The 17,950-nt window shown below is 39.5% G+C and overlaps 1 protein-coding gene across 2 annotated transcripts in view; it reads left to right on the top strand.

The window, feature by feature from the left end:
• LOC124790015 (vesicle transport protein SEC20) overlaps nt 1-17,186 on the top strand; it is a 33,902-nt gene extending 16,716 nt beyond the window's left edge. For both annotated transcript variants that reach the window (XM_047257563.1, XM_047257564.1), the window contains exons 3-5: nt 10,779-10,889; nt 10,978-11,099; nt 16,876-17,186. In XM_047257563.1, coding sequence (XP_047113519.1) covers nt 10,779-10,889; nt 10,978-11,099; nt 16,876-17,063 — 421 coding nt within the window. In that variant the 3' untranslated portion in view covers nt 17,064-17,186. The remainder of the gene's footprint in view (nt 1-10,778; nt 10,890-10,977; nt 11,100-16,875) is intronic.
• The last annotated feature ends 764 nt before the right edge of the window (nt 17,187-17,950 follow it).

The following is a 17,950-nucleotide window of genomic DNA, read 5'->3' as shown; positions in this document are numbered from 1 at the left end:
GCTTCTTATATATAGGAGTCACCTGCACTTTTTTCCAGTTGCTTGGGACTTTGCACTGGGCAAGAGATTCACAATAAATGCGAGATAAACAAGGTGCCGATGCCAAAGAGTTCTCTCTGTAAACCTGAATTAGTACTTCATCAAGACCTGCCGACTTATTTGCTTTCACTCAGTACCATGGATCCATGTCCTCCACATAGAAATCTGTGCGATGATGAAATGGTGATACGTCTATATGAACCACCTGTGTGAATGATTTTTTAGATGCAAAATTTAAAACTTCAGCTTTCTTTACACTATTTTCTACTGCCACACCAGACTGCTCTGTGAGTAAACAGAAGCCTTTAACTTGCTTCATTATTTTATGCAGCATGAGAAATTTTTCAGGTTCTCAGCATGATCTTTTGCTGTTGTTTGACGATGAAAATTGCATTCTCGGAACATCGATCGTTTTATAGATGCACAAATTTCTACCAAATTTTCCAGTTGAAGTGTCTGCATTCTTTTTTAAACTGAAGATGTGACAATCCAAGTTTCCTCAGCATTTTACAAATTTTGTTATTAAACCAAGTATATGTTTTCCATCCTTAATCAATACTTCTCCAGAATATTCTTTACAATCAGTTTCAACTTGGGCCATAATTCTTCATGTCAGTCATATTGGAACTAAATGATGCCCATTCACTGTCTAAGTAGTGTGGTAACAACTGATTTCCTGCTCTCTCCAGCATAAAAACTCCCCCACTCTTCTTGATGGCATTATTAACTTCAGGAACTGTCATCACTTCAGTGACATGGTCACTAATCGCTGTCTCTATACTGACTTTGTCGATAAGATCAATCTGTTTGTAGCTACGAGGTCTAAAATATTTCTAATATGTGTGACTTGTCTAACTACATATTCAAGATTGTTTTGGAAGAATATGTTAAGAACTACTTCACAAGATTGTCTATTCGTACCACCTACAATTCATCCATAGACATCCCAGTGGTACTAATATTGCATGTCAGGGTACTTCAATGGTACTGAGTGTAGACTTTCTTTGAATTTGTCTGTAACTGTTACGGAGGAATCAGGTGACTGGCAACAACATCTGATGATTAACGTAAGATCATTTATTCCAGTTACTCACAGCCAGATAACTTTACAGTCAGTTTAAATTTCATCCTAAATAAACATAATATTTTATCAGTTGCAATGTCCACTCCTCCTCATATAATATCTAACCTGTCTTTTTGATAAATGTCCCATGCCTCATTATATATTTTGTAGTTTTATTCCTCAGGTTTCATCCAACTCTTGGTTCTGAGCATAATTTGAGCATGACAGCTTTCCAGGAGGGTGGTAAATTCACAGGCATTGTTACAAATGCTGAGGCAATTTACTATTAAAGTTGTATATTCGAAATATTTTTATGTTGGATGCAGTCTGATTTCACTCTCTGTGTATCAACTGATAAGAATTCATCAGAGGACCTCAAACTATTGCCTAGTATAAAAAAAGAAAAAGAAAACCTTGTGAATTCCATAAGTAGTGTTACTGAAGTAGTTGCTTCCTCTGTGTAATGCACTTCTGTCCTATCTAGGAGAATTCTGCAATGCTCCACCCCATAAGGCATGTCCAGAAATCTTCAGCTAAGACCATTAAGGAATGATGGAGCCTCTGGTTGAGACATACCACTTGGCTCTAACCCGTAGGTCCCCAATCAGTTCTGGGTATGGTACTTCAAAGTGTAGGCTCAACATGCTTAACATTGGAGCTCCTGATAACTAGCAAACATCTCCCCCTCTTGGCCTGCGTGGACACTCCTGAAGGAGCAGTCACTTGTCCAGATGGAGGGAAATTTAGTGAAACCAGACAGCCATTCCCCACTCTTCCCTTGCTGTCTCTAGCAACATGAAGAGTTACAACCTGCCACTCACACTGTGGTGAGTGCAGTTCCTTCACATCAGGTATACTGGAAGGTGCCTCATTAGCAGAGCCTACAGGCAAAACAAGTAGCCTGTGAGGTTTCGTGTGATGTGCTAGTCATCCCATCACTGGTACACTCAGAGGCAGAAGTCTGCAGATGCCAGACTGTGACCAAGAGCATCTTAAACTGCACTCCATCGATAATAGTTAGTTTTAATTTTATTTGATTTCCACATTAATAAGAATATTGATACTACAAAGATTTTGAGAAAACTGTAAGTGGAATCATTATGAAGCCAAATAAAGAAGAGGTGGAAGGAAAGAAGAAAGATTTGAGTTTATCTCCCGTCAACTACAAGGTCATTAGAGGAAGGATGGATAAATGGAAATTTGCAATGTCCTTTTTTTAAATGGGTAATACTGGTATTTGTGATTTTGGCAAACCATAGGAAACCTTCATCTAGATGGGAACTGAAGTCCTGTATTCCCAAATATACTACCTCTCTTGGTGCCCAAATGAAGGACTAGATACTGCAGACTATTCCATTCAGTTGATTCTGCCTTTTGAAAGAAGTTTTTCATGAAGTGGACATGGTATGATAGTGCATTCTTATCTGAAAGAGAAACTTATCACCAAAATACTGACTGTAGACTGAACAGTTTGGAAGATCCTGTTCCGATACTGCACTGCCTTCAAATGATCCTCAATAGCTATGAGAGGTACCAAACATCCAAACATATCGGCTCCCATGCTGAATTTGTGGGACTGTCTTAGATTTATTTTGATACCTGTCCACCTTCACATTCTTCTATGACAATCATCAAGCAACAGACAAATACACTTACGTTGGTAAAGAGAACCTGATACCATTGATCAAGAGTTCCATTCCAGATGTTCCCTCACCCACGTTCTTTGCTCACCATGGTGCTTGGTGAGTTGGGACAGGAGTGTACTGTTGGTGATGGTCGCGTGGAGAACAAATCAATCATGTTATGGTTTCACACTTCTGGGACACACAGCCCTCTGTTTCCCCCAAAAAGGTAGCACAAAGATCTGTCTGGGTAATTATGAGCCTTTATTTGTAGCAGTGATCAACCACTGATGTTGAACTTGGGTGATCATTACAAGGCAGATTTTCAATGTTTTTGTGTCTCATGGTAGTGGTTGAATGTTTGAATGTGACTGCTATGAAGTATAACAATTTGGCTATGCTGACAATCCTCCTCACTGTAAAATGACATTGTGTGCAAGACTTTTTGAATCAAGTTGACAAACTGAATATTATACATGAGCCTTATTGTCATGTTCACAGCTGGAGACACAGCCCACTTTACTGAACTGCACTGACAATACTGGTTTGCTTTTACTGCTTTATGCAATTTACTCCTTTAGCAGTTTCCTGTGGTCAGGAGAGGGTTGAACATACAGGGTGTTTACACCAAAATGCCCTATTTTCAGTTTGCTCCCAACACAAATAAAATAAAATATTTTTTTAATGAGCAAATGACCGTTTGACTAAGTGTTACTGTAGTTATCTTTTGTAGTATTTAGTTTTTGGTTTTTATGCCACTGTCAAGTACAGTGCTAAAAGTTCTTAGACCATTAACATGTCATATCTGTTATTGCAGTCCAAAGCACGTAAATGTGACTAACACATGTCTTTAAGATGTAACTGTCAAAATCAAAATGAAATAAACGTATTTCTTTCTGAAGAAATAAGTTGTATGTCAACTTAAGTTAAAAAATGCAGTATGAAACTGAAATACTTCCATGTGAGCCACTATGGTGACATGAAGAATATCTCAATTGTATTCAGTTCCCATTCAGGTCTACTGCAACATTTCTGGAGGGATGGTACTGATGACTTCCACAGTCCAAGTATGGAGGTCTAGAAGGTCCTGCACTGTAGTGGTGAACACCCTGTCCTTCATGTACTCCCAGAGAAAAAAAAACCAATGGTGTGATGTCAGGAGAATCTGAAGGTGAATTCACAGTTCTGTCATGTCCATTTTAGCATCTTGGAAATATTCTATTCAGCATTTCCAGAACATCCAGTGAGAAGTGAAGTTGCACACCATCTTGTTGAAACCAAAGATTTGGTTGCAGGTCTCCAGAGGGTAAAGCAGACATCTCCAACATGTCTAGATACGTCATTTCTGTGACAAGCTCCTCAGCAAAGAAGGCTGGACCAGTTATCTTTTCGTGCATGAGGCCACACCGAAACATTCACTTTCATGCTATCTTGCTTATTTCACTGATACTGTGTGGATTCTGTGACCCCCAAATGCTTATACACAGACAGATCCAGTGGCATGGAATGTGGCCTTATCAGAAAACATTACACTTGGCAAGACAGCAGGAATCTGGTCCATTCGGTTAAGAATTTCAAATGCAGATCCATATACTAATTGGTTTCTTGTCTTCATGGCCTGCAGAATCTGCACTTTGTATGGATACAGAAGCAACAACTTTTTGAGGACCTTATCAATAATTGCACTGGTGTCTGAAATTCTTTCACAGCTTGACAGATTGATTTGCATGGACCTCATTGGAATGCTTGGTTGACATTCTCAGCTTATTTTTCAGAGAGAGGCTGACCTACCACCCCCCCCCACCCCCCCCCACCCCCCCACCCCTCTTTATGTCGCTTCAGAATGCTGCCAGTGTCCAGAAACTCCAAATGCCATGCTTTTTATCCTTTTTGTTTCAAGTGCTACTTTCTTGTAAACAGAATGAAACTGCCTTTGCAGCATAAAAATGGATTTCAACTCTTCTTCAAAAGCACAGTTTATGTCTTCTCCTGAACTGATGCCATTTTCACTTGGATGGACAATAGTGAAACAATGAAAATGCGCCAAATGACAAAAATTAAGCAGCAGTATTCAGTCCTTCTGCACCCAAGGGAAAAGTCAAATCTGAAACAAAGAAAAAGATTTACTATTTGTAAACTGCATAAAAAAATGGGGCATTTTGGTGCAGACACCCTATATTAACTTTGGGCTAAGTAGCAAGATAGAAAATTTGAAAAATTTGAGTATCAGCTGTCAGACCAACATGAATGCAGACAGAATAGTGTTACTGTTTAATTTTAATGATTTCAGCTGTTTCCCAATGCCACTGACACTAACATCTATATCATTCATCATTGCAGTGGTGCAAGAAGCAAACTGAGGCAGTAAACCTGTCTCTTCCATAACATAAATTTTCAAATGTTCATTTACTAATGAAGGTACAAATATACTTCCCTGGTTTACAATTTGTACCAGTGCAGAAATGAATTATATGGATATTAGTGGCACTGAAACTGAGAATCAACTAAAATCATTGAAATGAAACTAGGCACCAGGGCCTGAAAGGAGATCCCTGCCAGATTCTGTACAGAATTTGTGGCTGATTAAGCTCCCATTTTAAGCACAATGTACCATAGATCCTTTAAACAAAAAACTGTGCACAATGCTTCCATCTACAAGAAGGGTAACAGAAGTGATTCATAAAATTACCATTTAGTCTCGTATGTTCTTGGCTCCTAAAACATATTCTGAGTACAAAAATATTGAAGTACCTTGAACAGAATGGCCTCCTTGATGGCAACCAGTGTGGATTCTGAAAACATTGATCAAACAAACTCAACTTTCACTTTTCTCACATGACATCTTGAAAGCCATGAATTGAGACAAATCAGGTGGACTTCTGTAAAGCATTTGACTCAGTACCAAGCCAATCTTTATTAAGCAAAGTGTGATTATATGGGATATGGGACAAAATTTGTAACTGGATTCAGGATTCATTAGTAGGGAGGATGGAGCATGATATCTTGAATGAAGAGCCACTGATAGAAGTAGAAGTAGCGTCAGACATGCTCCAGGGAAGTGTCTTGGGATCCTTGTTGTTCGTGGTCTATAGTAATCACCAGGCAGACAATATTAACAGTAATTTGCAGATGATGCTTTTTTTCAATAATAAAGCACTGTCTTAAAAAAAAGCTGTAGAAGTATTCAACCAGACTTTGATAAGATTTCAAAGTGGTACAAATATTGCATGAAATGTACCCGAAGCATAAAATTATGCCACTGATAAAATGGAAAAATGTAGTATCAGATGATGATAATACTAATGATTCCCAGTTAGAATGAATCAACTCATTCAAATACCTGATATAACTATTTGTAGAGGTATTAAATGAAATAATTGCATTGGCTCAGTTATAGGTAAGGTAGGTGGCAGACCTTGTTTCATTGGTGGATACTGGGAAAATGCAGTCAGTCTACAACGGAGGTCGCTTTCAAAACACGACCATACAAAATAAGACTAACAGGTGATATTGACCTTGTACAAAGAAGGGTGACCTAAGTGGTCTCAGATTTGTTTGGATCACTGCAGCATGTCAGTGAAAGGTTGAAAAACTGAATTTGCTGACAGGCTATCCATAAAATTTCAAGGACCAGTATTAAGTGAAGAATCTTGAGATATTCTTCAGCCTTGTATGTATTGCTCCTGGAGGGATCTTGAGGACAAGATTAGACTAACTGCAGCAAGCACAAAGGCATTTAAGAATTCATGGGAATAAACCCTGACTTGTAGTAATGTTATAAGCATCTTCTACCATGCACTTCGCAATGATTTGTAGAGTACGTATGTCGTCATAGGTTTAGTTGTAGTGTGAACTGGCAGTGCTGGAGCATAAAACCACTGACAAAGTGTGAAGTGACTCACGCCTATTTTGGCACAGAGAAACTTAAGTCCAATATAATGAAAAGGATAGTTGCTACTCAGCATATAGCGGAGATGGTGAGTCGCAGATAGACACAACTAAAAGACTGTAAATAGGCAACAAACACCCACACCCACACACCCACACCCACGTACACACGTGTGACCACAGTCTCTGCCAGCTGAAGCCAGACTGCGAGCAGCAGCACATGATGGGAGAGACAAATGGTTAGTGGGGGTAAGGAGGAGGCTGGGGTGGGGAGGGATAGCAGGGTAGGGGTGGGGGACAGTAAAGTGTTGCTTGTGGGGGCAATGTTAGACAAGTTGGAGAGGGGGTAGAGCAGCTAGGTTCAGTCGGGAGGTTAGACAGAGGGCAGAGGAGAGGGCAGAGAGTAGCAGAAAAGGAGAGATGTAAAATGACTAGGTGCGTTGTATAGTGCTGGAATGGGAACAGAGAAGGGGCTAAAGGGTTATGGGAACATAGGATATATTGCAGGAAGAGTTCCAACATGCGCAATTCAGAAAAGCTGGTGTTGGTGTAAAGGACCCATATGACACAGGCTGTGAAGCAGTCATTGAAATGAAGAATGACGTGTTGGGCAGCGTGCTCAGCAACAAGGTGCTCCAACTGTTTCTTGGCCACAATTTGTCACTGGCCATTCATGTGGACAGACAGCTCGTTTGTGATACCCACATAGAATGCAGCGCAGTGGTTGCAGCGTAACTTGTAGATCAGGTTGCCCTGCCTTTTATGGGATAGGTGATGTTTGTGACTGGACAGGAGTAGGTGGTAATGGGAGGATGTATGGGACAAGTATTTCATCTAGGTCCTTGCCATGAGGCAAGGGGTTGGGAGCAGGGGTTATGTAGGGATAGATGAGGATATTTGTTTAGGTTCAGTGGGTGGCAGGTAATAGGTTGAAAGTGTTGGCCTGTGAGAGCAGAGATTCTCTCAGTGGGACCACAGTAACTGGCCACAATGGGGTATCCTGGGAGGTTGGGGTTATGGATTTTAGGAAGCATGTAGAAGGTAGAAGTGCAGGGAGTGGTAGGGGTGAGGAGAGAGACTCTGGGGAGACATTCTGGGATGGGCCTAAGGATTTGAGGAGAGACTGGAGATCCTGCTGGATTTCTGGAACAGGATCACTGTGGCGGGGTTTGCAGGTGGACGAATCTGACAGCTGGTGGAGTCTTTCTGCCAGGTAATCCTTGTGGTTCAAAACAACAGTGGTGTAGCCTTCATCAGCGGATAGAGTTATAATGTCGGGATCAGTTTTTAGGTAGTGGATTGTGGTTACTTCTGTGGATTTAAGGTTAATTTGCATGTTGAGGAATTTGGGGAATGATGGTGAGTCAAGATTCGAAGTTAAGAAATTCTGGGAAGTTAATGGTGGATGATTTGGAGGCAGTGGGGGTGGATCAAGGTTGGATGGAGGAGTGAACAGAGTCAAGCAGGGTTCAATATTGGTCTCTGGTTGACTCTGGCTGGTAGGTTTGGTGGCAAAAAAGTATTTACACTGTAGGGTCTGAGAGAAGGAGAGGTGGTTTTGAAAAAAGTAATGTATGATTGAATTTCGGAGTGGGGTAAAAGGTGAGGTCTTTAGAAAGGACTGATATTTCTGCTGGACTAAGGCTTTTGGAGGAAAGGTTCATGACTGTGTTTCAGGTCTGTTTAGGTTCTCTATTCTGTCTGATAGTGGGAGGAAGTGTTTGAGGGTGGGGTAAATGTGGTAGGTTTGTGAGACAGGGTTTGTCAGCTTATGAGGGGATGTGGGAAAGGTTTAGAGGTTGTGGAGTGGTGGATAGCTGTAGTCTAAGTCGGTAGTATGAAGTGAACAGAGTGGAGAGTTTTTTGAGGTAGCATTGTTCATGTTGCTCTAGTTCCTGGAGGGCAAATATTTCAATGTGTGTTATGGGATCCAGGAATTTGGGTTGCATAGCAGGAGAATTTTATGGATGGAGAGGACTATGTTGGTGAGGGTTGAGGACTTATGGAATCTGAAAAGATGGGGGTCATTGTAGAAGGAAGGGTGGCAGCTGGATATTGGTAATTTGATGGTAGGGCCATTTGGGGGTATTCCATGAGCGAAGCAACAATGCAAGAACAGTATGTGGGACTGGGTTCTGGCTAGGGGTAAAGAAACTTTTCTCTATTGAAGCAGAAGGATAAAAATGCGTAAAAAACGTAAGTAACTTAGAAATGCGTCCAAAAAAATTGGCAAAAATCCATCCAAACACATGGAAAAAATCATGAAAAGGATGAAATGGGTGAAATAATGAGAAACAAGATGAAATCTGAGGGAACAGGCCGATAGTGAAATTGGCGCGAAGACACAGTGAGATCAGAGAAAAAATAATTAAAAAGGTTGTAATGTCGGTTGCAGGTCTGTGGATGGGTAAGTGTGAAGAAGGGGGACAGCTGATGTGACTAGATTAGGTGAAGTTAGTAGGTGTGAACTGGAATAGAGAGAGGAGGAGGAGAGGGGGTTGGGGAGGGATTGGTAGGAAGAGATACACGTTTGCATGGCAGGGGAAAGGTATGGGAAATAACAAGCGAAAATACCCAAGAGTGACACTGGAAGGATGATCAATTTGAAGGTCCCTGCTCACTTCCACAAGCAGCACTTTGCATTCCCCTACACGTACTCTGCTACCCCCCCCCCCCCTCCACCCCCACCCAACCTTCTCTTAGCCTCCACCACCCAGTTGCCTCTCCCATCATGCTCGCAGTCTGGCTTTAGTAGCCAGATACTGTGGTCGCGCGCGTGTGTGTGTGTGTGTGTGTGTGTGTGTGTGTGTGTGTGTGTGTGTGTGTGTTTGTCCATTTTTGACAAAGGCCTTGTTGGGCAACAGCATCTCCGCTATATGGTGAGTAGCAACTATCCTCTTCATAATATTGTTACAGTTCATTCTGGATTTTCCATTGTTTGAAATTGAAGCCCAGATAGAAACTGAAAAGTAAGGTGGTTATAATGATTATAAAGCTTCAACTCTTCTTCATCGGAGTGTAATTACACAAAACCAAACAATGGTTTACAATTAAGTCTCTGAAATAAGAGAAAAAATATAAGTCCGATAGACTGTCTGACATGGAAAACTGAACCCTATTTTCAAGAGTCATTGTACTAGTTGATGAAGAACTGAATGTGTAAGTACACAACATTGTATTGGGCCAAACCCAAAGTCCAAGAGGTCCGCACTGCAGAGGCCAAGTCTTGGTGTAGCTTGAGGACAGTTGCACGGTGCTCTGTCTCACACTGGGAGCTAAAGTTCCTGGTTGCTGGGCTGATGTCAGTTGACAGGTTGTGGGATGACTCCAGGAGAGCTTCTGATTGAGTAACAGTGGTAGTAGTTGGCTTAATTGCCCAGATAATTTGTCCGTGGAGAATTGCAGTAGCAGTGTTTGCCAAAATCCCTGTGACTTGTGGCATAGGCCACCCCTACGGTGTAGTGCTGTTATGCTGGAGAGCTAAGAGCCCTGACATATGACTGAAACATGAAAATTACTTGATTGCCAAGTGTGCTATGGTTAATCCGTAAATGACATCTTCAGTTTCAATTGTGCAGAGACTCTTTTTCTCTGCTTGCTACATCATCTCAACAGAAATGATTCTTTGAGAGGAGTAAAACCTTCTGTTTTCAAATGAGAAAGAATTTGGAGGTTGCTGCTAACAAGAAACATATGAACTAGTGAACAGATGACGAGTCTAGAGTATGTTGATGTCACAAAGTGAGAGTCAAATTGAATGGCTGCACGTAATGATGGGGAACTGGAATAAAATTTGTTTCACTGGAAGTTAATGTTAGAGTGACAGAAAAAGTGGTTTTAAAATGTTTCAATAATGAGTTGTGGCAGGACTGAGCCAAAGATTTTGAAAAGGAGGCTGTGTGGGAGTAAGATTTTGAGTTGAAAATGCAGATACATGATAAAGGCATTGAATATATGATGAATCACTTTTTAGAAGAAAAAAAGAGGAAATTCCATTTCTGTTTACCTTATATTAGTAATTTCATATTTGATGTAGCATTAATAAATGTAAATGTATTATCATAAAGTTGCTATGTATGATGTTTTCCATAAACGTTAAAGAGGATGTATAAATGTTGACAGTTTTTGAATCATTTAGTTTTTACATGTTTTCTACTCTGTTGCAGTACTCTTGCAGCATTTCGTAAAGCAAACATTACCTGCCTGCTTAGTATAGAAAAGAGCTCACGGGAAGAGCTCCTTGGGGACTCTTCAGAAGAAGCAAGTTTAAGACACAGGTAAGTGCTGTGATTTGCTCTCTAATCCGGACTAAACTTTATTACTGACAGGAATATGATGATATATATATTTCTTTCATTTTTATAGGCAAAGAAAAGATAAAGAAAGTCTGGTAAAACTGTCGACAGATGTAACAGAACAACTTCTTTCTATCAGCCGTGCATTGGCTGAAACAACAAAACATAGTGCAGAGACGTTGGATACATTAGGTATGTGCATTCAGTAATATCATAAACTTCTCCCTTATCTCCACATTGACAGATCTTTTTCCTTGATAGTTGAGAATGTAATCAATACCCAGCTTCTGGTATTTGTTCAAATTACATGAACTAAAGCAAGTGAAGAATTTATTCTATTGTTATTTCAAATTGCTTGGTCAGAACTAAGCATGCTATGTTTGGGCTGCATCAGATGGTGGTCTGGTATTCAGTTTCAAGAAGGCTCATATCGCAACTTTATATCCCTCACTCCGATTTCCCCATAGCATTCCTAAATCTGTTTACAAGACTGCCAAGATGACCCTGTCACAGGTGCCTTCTGAACTAATTGTCATTACTGTTGAGACATTAAAACTTTAACAAACTGAAAAGAGTTCACCAACCTATGAACCTGATTGATTTTAACATAGACTGTTGTTGTAGTATCTGAAGCAATTTTGTAAGTATGACTTATCACAATTGCAATACTGGAATAACGTACAGTCTAGGTGGCCCACTTCAGTGGTGCTTATCTGTAAATTGCTTCTGCCCTCAGTAATGACTCTATAATGACATTTGCAGCTAATCTTAAGTGTTTGACTGACAAGTTGCTCTAAGTGCTCTTTAATTATTCATGTTTTGGGCTTTTAACATTTATAATGATAGAGGCTGTTGTATACTTTAAAGATTCATTGTAGTTTCTGGCAACAAGTTCAACTGAGAGTTTACCTGACACAGAGAAGAATCTGAAGGCAAGGTCTCTACAGCAGTTAGGGGATATTAGTGACAGGACACATGAAAAGAGAGAGAGCGAACAGCACTTGTGTCATCCCAGCTTGATTATGGATGCACAATCAGCATATCTGCAAGACGAAGTTACATAGAACTATGAGATGCATTATCTCTTGAGGTAATTAGTGTTGCTTCAGGGGCATAAGCACTTTTTTCCCCAGCCTCTGTGTTGTGGTTGCTATGTCACCAGTGCACATAAAGCAGTAACTTGTGATATGGAGTGAGAAATGTGCAAGATGTTTTCTAGTCCTTAAAATTTCGGGCATGCAGCCGCACAAATAAAATTTCCTCCACTGATATTTCGGCCGCATATCGTCCAGCCATCCTCAGAGTGAGTCACAAGATTGACGACAAGATGCCAAGCATGGCCTTATATGTTCCACCGCGGCAGTACTGCGCATGCGGGTCACAGATGCTGGTCGGCAGCAAAGAAATACTCTTACACATGCGCCGCCTGTGGCGAAGTCGTACAGACATTCGATTCGCTTATCGATGTATGATCGACGGCGGTGACACCATGATGACTTCTCTGCAGTTTCAATATCTATAGTTTAAATATCAGTGGAGGAAATTTTATTTGCGTGGCTGCATGCCCGAAATTTAATGGACTGTTCATTATGCTGCGAGTAGTTGAAAATGCACAAAATGTTTTATGTATGAAAGTGTCAGTATTTTGTACATCTGCTTAATTGCCTAGATTTGAGAATATAGCCAGAGACAGCTCAGTTTTTACACTCTGTTTTGTATCTTTCACCAGTTTTCATGTCTGAAGAAATACCGGTGAAAGAAAGGGACTACATATTAGCTTCATGCCTGAAATCTCAATGAATATTCAGTAAGACAGAAAGACATGAACTTCCTTAATCATTGCTTGCTGATCAATAGAAGAGTGCAGCAATAATTTCTTCTGAACAATGTAGTAATGTGTGATTTGTGACAAGAACAGATTTTTAGAAGTGGCTGTGGTGAATACCAGTGTTTTACACCATGGTCAGAGAAATCAACAAATTGGCTTCTCATGAAGCCCAGAAACTCCCAGATTTGACAAAATTCAAAATTAATGATCAATGAACGAAGTTTTCAGATCTTAAGTTTGTTCAGATTGTGTCAGGTCCCCACCAACAAACTTTGAGTGACAATGCATTGCTTAAAAAGGGTAATTTTTTCTTAAGGAACATACGTCTACAGCTGTACTCTGCAAACCACAGTGAAGTGCATGGCAGAGATTACATCCCTTTGTACCAATTATTAGGACTTTCTCTCATTCCATTCGCATACAGAGCACAGGAAGAATGATCGCTTAAATGCCTCTGTGCATGCTGTAATTGTTCTAATCTTGCCTTTGTGATCACTGTGGGAGGAATAGGTTGGGGGTTGTAATATATTCCTAGATTAATTGCTTAACGTTTGTTCTAGAAACTTTCTAAGTATGTTTTCACGGGATACTTTGTGTCTCTGTGAGTGTCTGTAAGTTCAGTTCTTTCAGCATGTTCGTGATACTCTCCCATTGGTAGAACGAACTTGTGAACATTCATGCTGCCCTTCTTTCAATCTGTTCAGTATCAACTCTTTGTCCTATTTGGTATGGATTCCACACACATCAGGATTACTCTACAATGTATCACACAGGTGTTTTGTATGCAATCTCCATTGTGGATTGATTGCATTTCCCTAGTATTCTTCCAATGAACAGTGGTGTGCCAGCTGCTTTACCTGTGACTGGGACTACAGTGATAAGTCAAAGCATTATGACCACTGGCCAGCTGAGCAGACATGGACAGGGGATCAACCTAGTGAAGATATGGGCTGCCAATGAGGAAATCCATTGAGATAAGGGACTTTGACGTTACGTGATCTGATTAACTGTGCTTCATGATCTGACATTCCGTTTATCACAGGGTTGGTATGTATTTGTTCAACTTGTGCTTGTTGTCTGAGTACATTACTGTATATATTAGTGTACTACTGTCTTGAACTTATTGAGTAGGGAAATTTGTTACTCACACTAAACCATGTATGGCTAATAACATTTTTAGATGACTAGATTCTCCATTTATGGAGGGTGCTGATACTGCAACTGTATGTTCAATTAATGAAAAGCTGCTCCAGTTGATACTAAGAACTTCATTAAGTCCGCAACCATTTGCAACCTTTACATCAGGCTATTTTCAAGTGGGTCTGAAACTGCCATTGTGAGTGCGTGATATGATGGCCATATAAATATTTTACTTAATAGGAGATGAAAAATGAAGTTTAGATATATACAGTAGAAGTATGTGAGGTGCATCAGTAAAGTTTGTTGAATGGTCTCAGAAAATAAAGGAAACAATAGTTACAAATAAAATATCTTTACTGACCTTCAAAAAAGCACCATTGGCTACAACATACTTCTGACTTCAATTGTAAAGCTGTTTGTTAGCTGCCAGCAACTGTTTGTTGTGGAATCACTTGAAGCACCTGTGTAAAGCATTGTTGGATATCCACCTCATTACAGGAGATGAGTCCTGGTGCTACCATTATGATCTGGAGATCAATTGACAGCCAGAGGCATGGTGTTCATTGTCTTCTCCTCCTCCATTGGGTAGAAATTCATGATGGCTCAAGCCCGCGGTGTCAAAAAAGGCGATCATTCTCTTAATTGCGGCTTTTGTCAGCCATCTTTTTTTGCGGAAGGAAAGCTGAAGAATAAGGACAAACACACACAGCAGACACTTTTTGGACAGGTGAATGTTGTAGTGAAAATCAAACAAGGAAGAATAAGATGGACTGGTCATGTACAGATAATGCCGGAAACTCTGAGTGTTCAGAGTATGTTTATAGAAAAGTCTGAGGGGAAAAGAAGAGTAAGACCCAGGAAAATATGTCTTGAAGATATGGTAGGGACCTCAAAGCAGTGGGAATCAGGAACTGGAGGAGTAAAGAAATTGACAGATCAATGATCCTTTCTTTCTGCCTGATAAATAGCACAATAAGGCATCAAAAATTTTCATGAAAATTTCCTAATTCCCCTCTGACGATATGTATAATGTAACAGTAACAAATGTTATATTGTGCAAATATTAACTAACAAGCACATGCTTCCATACCTTGGTCTGTACAAAATTTATTTGTCATTGTTTTTGAATTTACATTCTTTTTTATGAAATTGACTCCCTCCTTTATTCATTCTGGATTTATACTAATACACAGCTAATTTGTAACCGCATTCCTTAAGCTTTTCTGGCTACTGAATTCTTAAAAATAAACTGTGAAATCATGTATATTTTTGTCTGCCTAATCCTCTAATGATTCACAAAGATTGGGTTTTTTGTGCTAATGGACCCCCCACCCCCCTTATGCTTTCTGCCAATAGATCTGCTAACTTGCCTATCAGGTGTGGACCATGAGAAATACATTCCAATACTTCCTATAGCAACCACTGGAACACCACCGACCAGGATCCTGTCTAGTCTTTGTGTTTACTACATTTGTAACAAAGTCAACCCATGACTGGTCACTATGCCACAGGACCTCTACAAAATGCACACTTGTGTACAAAGTGGCAATTCATGTTTTGTCCAAGTCTCCTCCAGTACTTTAATTTATGTTTATAGCCAGGCTGTTTCCAGCTCCCCAACTACCAGAACCTGACCATGATTGCCAACATCCCTACATATTTTTCCTGCATTTGCCATTACCTGATTAAGACTAGTACTTGGTTCTACAAAACTTGTGATCTGGTATCCTTATCGTAATTTTTTCTGTCACTGCTGGCTTACAACCCCGTGGCTACCTTGCAACAAAACTATTAGTTTCCTGTTCTGTTTATCTCGTGACTTCTTTGAAAGACGTCTAGCCCAGTTCTCCTGCAGGTGAGTATTGAGCTGCTTCCATTTCTGATTCTAGTAGAGGTGAAATCTATTGGTTAACTACATTTTGAATTTGCTAACAAGGTTTCTGCTTGTCTGCCCTTTGCTTGCCTCCATTTCCTGTTCAGTGTTTTTCTGATTTTTCTGGCTTAATCAACAATTTCATGGAAGAGCCTTATTGAGTACCCCTTTGTCTTTCCCACAGTATGCCCAATGAAACTACAATCTACATTTTTTGCAAAACACATTCAGTTTAGCTAACCTGTGGCAACATAAATCTTTAACATGGGAGTTGATGAAATAGGAACAATAGATACAATGAAATATAAAATTATGTGATGATTTCAAAATGTTTATCAGGTGTAAATGTTGTTGTCACAGTCTAGTCATAGAGATGGGCTGATGTCACCCTCACTCATATGCATTTACAGAATTACTGTGGTAACTAAAAGTCTGATGCTGGTAGTGCATGCACTTCAGAACACTGCATTTTAGCAGTGTGTGTTATTTTATCATGCAAAGAAACAATATCACATAAATGGGTGCCTGTCTTATATCTGATTCCAAAATAAATTTCATACTGATCTTAAAATTTGCTCTGTTACCAAAACTTCTACACAAGTCTTTGGTTGAAGGTTTGAATATGTTGGAGAGTTGATGGCTAAATGTATAAGCTTTATAGGGTTGCATATTTTACCCACCCTTATCACTCGATATTCTGTATAGGTGCTATCAACTTTGCTGTCTTATGCACAATAAAAAGTTTCATCATCATCATTGCCAAATGTGTTGGACTATGAAAATTAAGAACAGTGTATTATTAAGGAAGCAAATTACTTGTTGATTGATGTATGGGATAAGTGTTGAAATAATCGAAGAAAACCTGTTTTCAAGAAGTATCGGTTATTATACAAGAATGTTGTGAAAGTCTGCTGTTGCTGTTATTTTCTGAATTGGAATAACATGAGAGTACAATGAAACTAGTTAGTATGTATAATAGTGGAAGTGCTTTTCTGCTTTTGATAGAAGACAAATTAATCTTTCCATAAATTATGTACTTATTAACAGGTATGAGACCATCTGCACTTTTATTGTGCATATAAAATGAATAAAAAATGACATCTAACTTGATCACCTTTCATTTTCAGCCACATCATCATCTGTGGTGCACAGTACACATGAAGAACTTCACACGTTGGGTAGTGTTATAAACCAGTCTGGGAAGCTGCTATCTAAATATGGTCAAAGAGAATTTACCGACAAAATTTTAATATTTTTTGCATTTGGATTTTTTGTCGCTTGTGCAGTATATGTTGTTTTAAAGAGGTTATTTTGAGTGTCCTGTGTACAAAGCTTTTTTAAAAAATTCTATTGTTAAGAAAAATTTTCCTTTCTTTATGTGTAACTTTTATTTGTAAATATATTGAACATAAAAACTTGTACCATAATGTGCCTCTGATCTGTTGATTGATTTGAAAGAAGTTGGGGCGAGAAACACTTGTTGTCAATTGTGTAGTTTCATTCAGTCTCTCTGATTTTGCCACTAGTGACATAAATTTTCACAAAATGCAAGTGCAACTGCTTCATCAGGCTGTGATGAAAAATCTCAACTGAAATGCAATAACCCTGAAAATGATACTACTTTTGCTCTAGAACATGTACAGGTAAATAAAAAAATGAAGTACAGTTAGTTGAAAAACTTTTGTTCATAAAATACACATGACATAATATTTGTAATCTACAGGGTGATTGTAATTAAAGCCAGTTTCAGAACACTGTAAAAAGTGAACCACTGCTTAGAACATCAAATTTGAACAGAATATTATCGAAGAAGGGGGAAATGTTATGGGGGGGGGGGGGGAACTTAATAAAAATCTTACCACTAGATGGCACTGTGTGCATAAAAATGTGTAAAATAAAGGATGTGGGGTACATGGCTGTTCTTCAGTTTGCATTTGAGATGCTTGATATAACTGTCTCAATGTAGGATCACCAGATGCTGGTAAAGCTCTTCTACAAGAATGGTGTGCCAACAACTCTGCAGAAGTTCTGGACACTCAGGCTATGAAAAAGGGTGTTGGTCCAATGTGTGCCAAGGGTCTGGAGAAAATGATTACAACATTTGAAAAGCACAGGTTCTTTTGAAGTGCTGTGTTGCAGAGGGAGGAAAACAGTTGATCTGATGTCAGTAGATGATGTGGCCACAGCATTGCAGTGCACAGG

Source organism: Schistocerca piceifrons, chromosome 3 (genome assembly GCF_021461385.2).
Source record: "Schistocerca piceifrons isolate TAMUIC-IGC-003096 chromosome 3, iqSchPice1.1, whole genome shotgun sequence".
Lineage (NCBI taxonomy): Eukaryota > Metazoa > Arthropoda > Insecta > Orthoptera > Acrididae > Schistocerca > Schistocerca piceifrons.
Note: the sequence above shows the minus strand (reverse complement) of the source record. Positions and strands in the feature narration are given on the sequence as shown.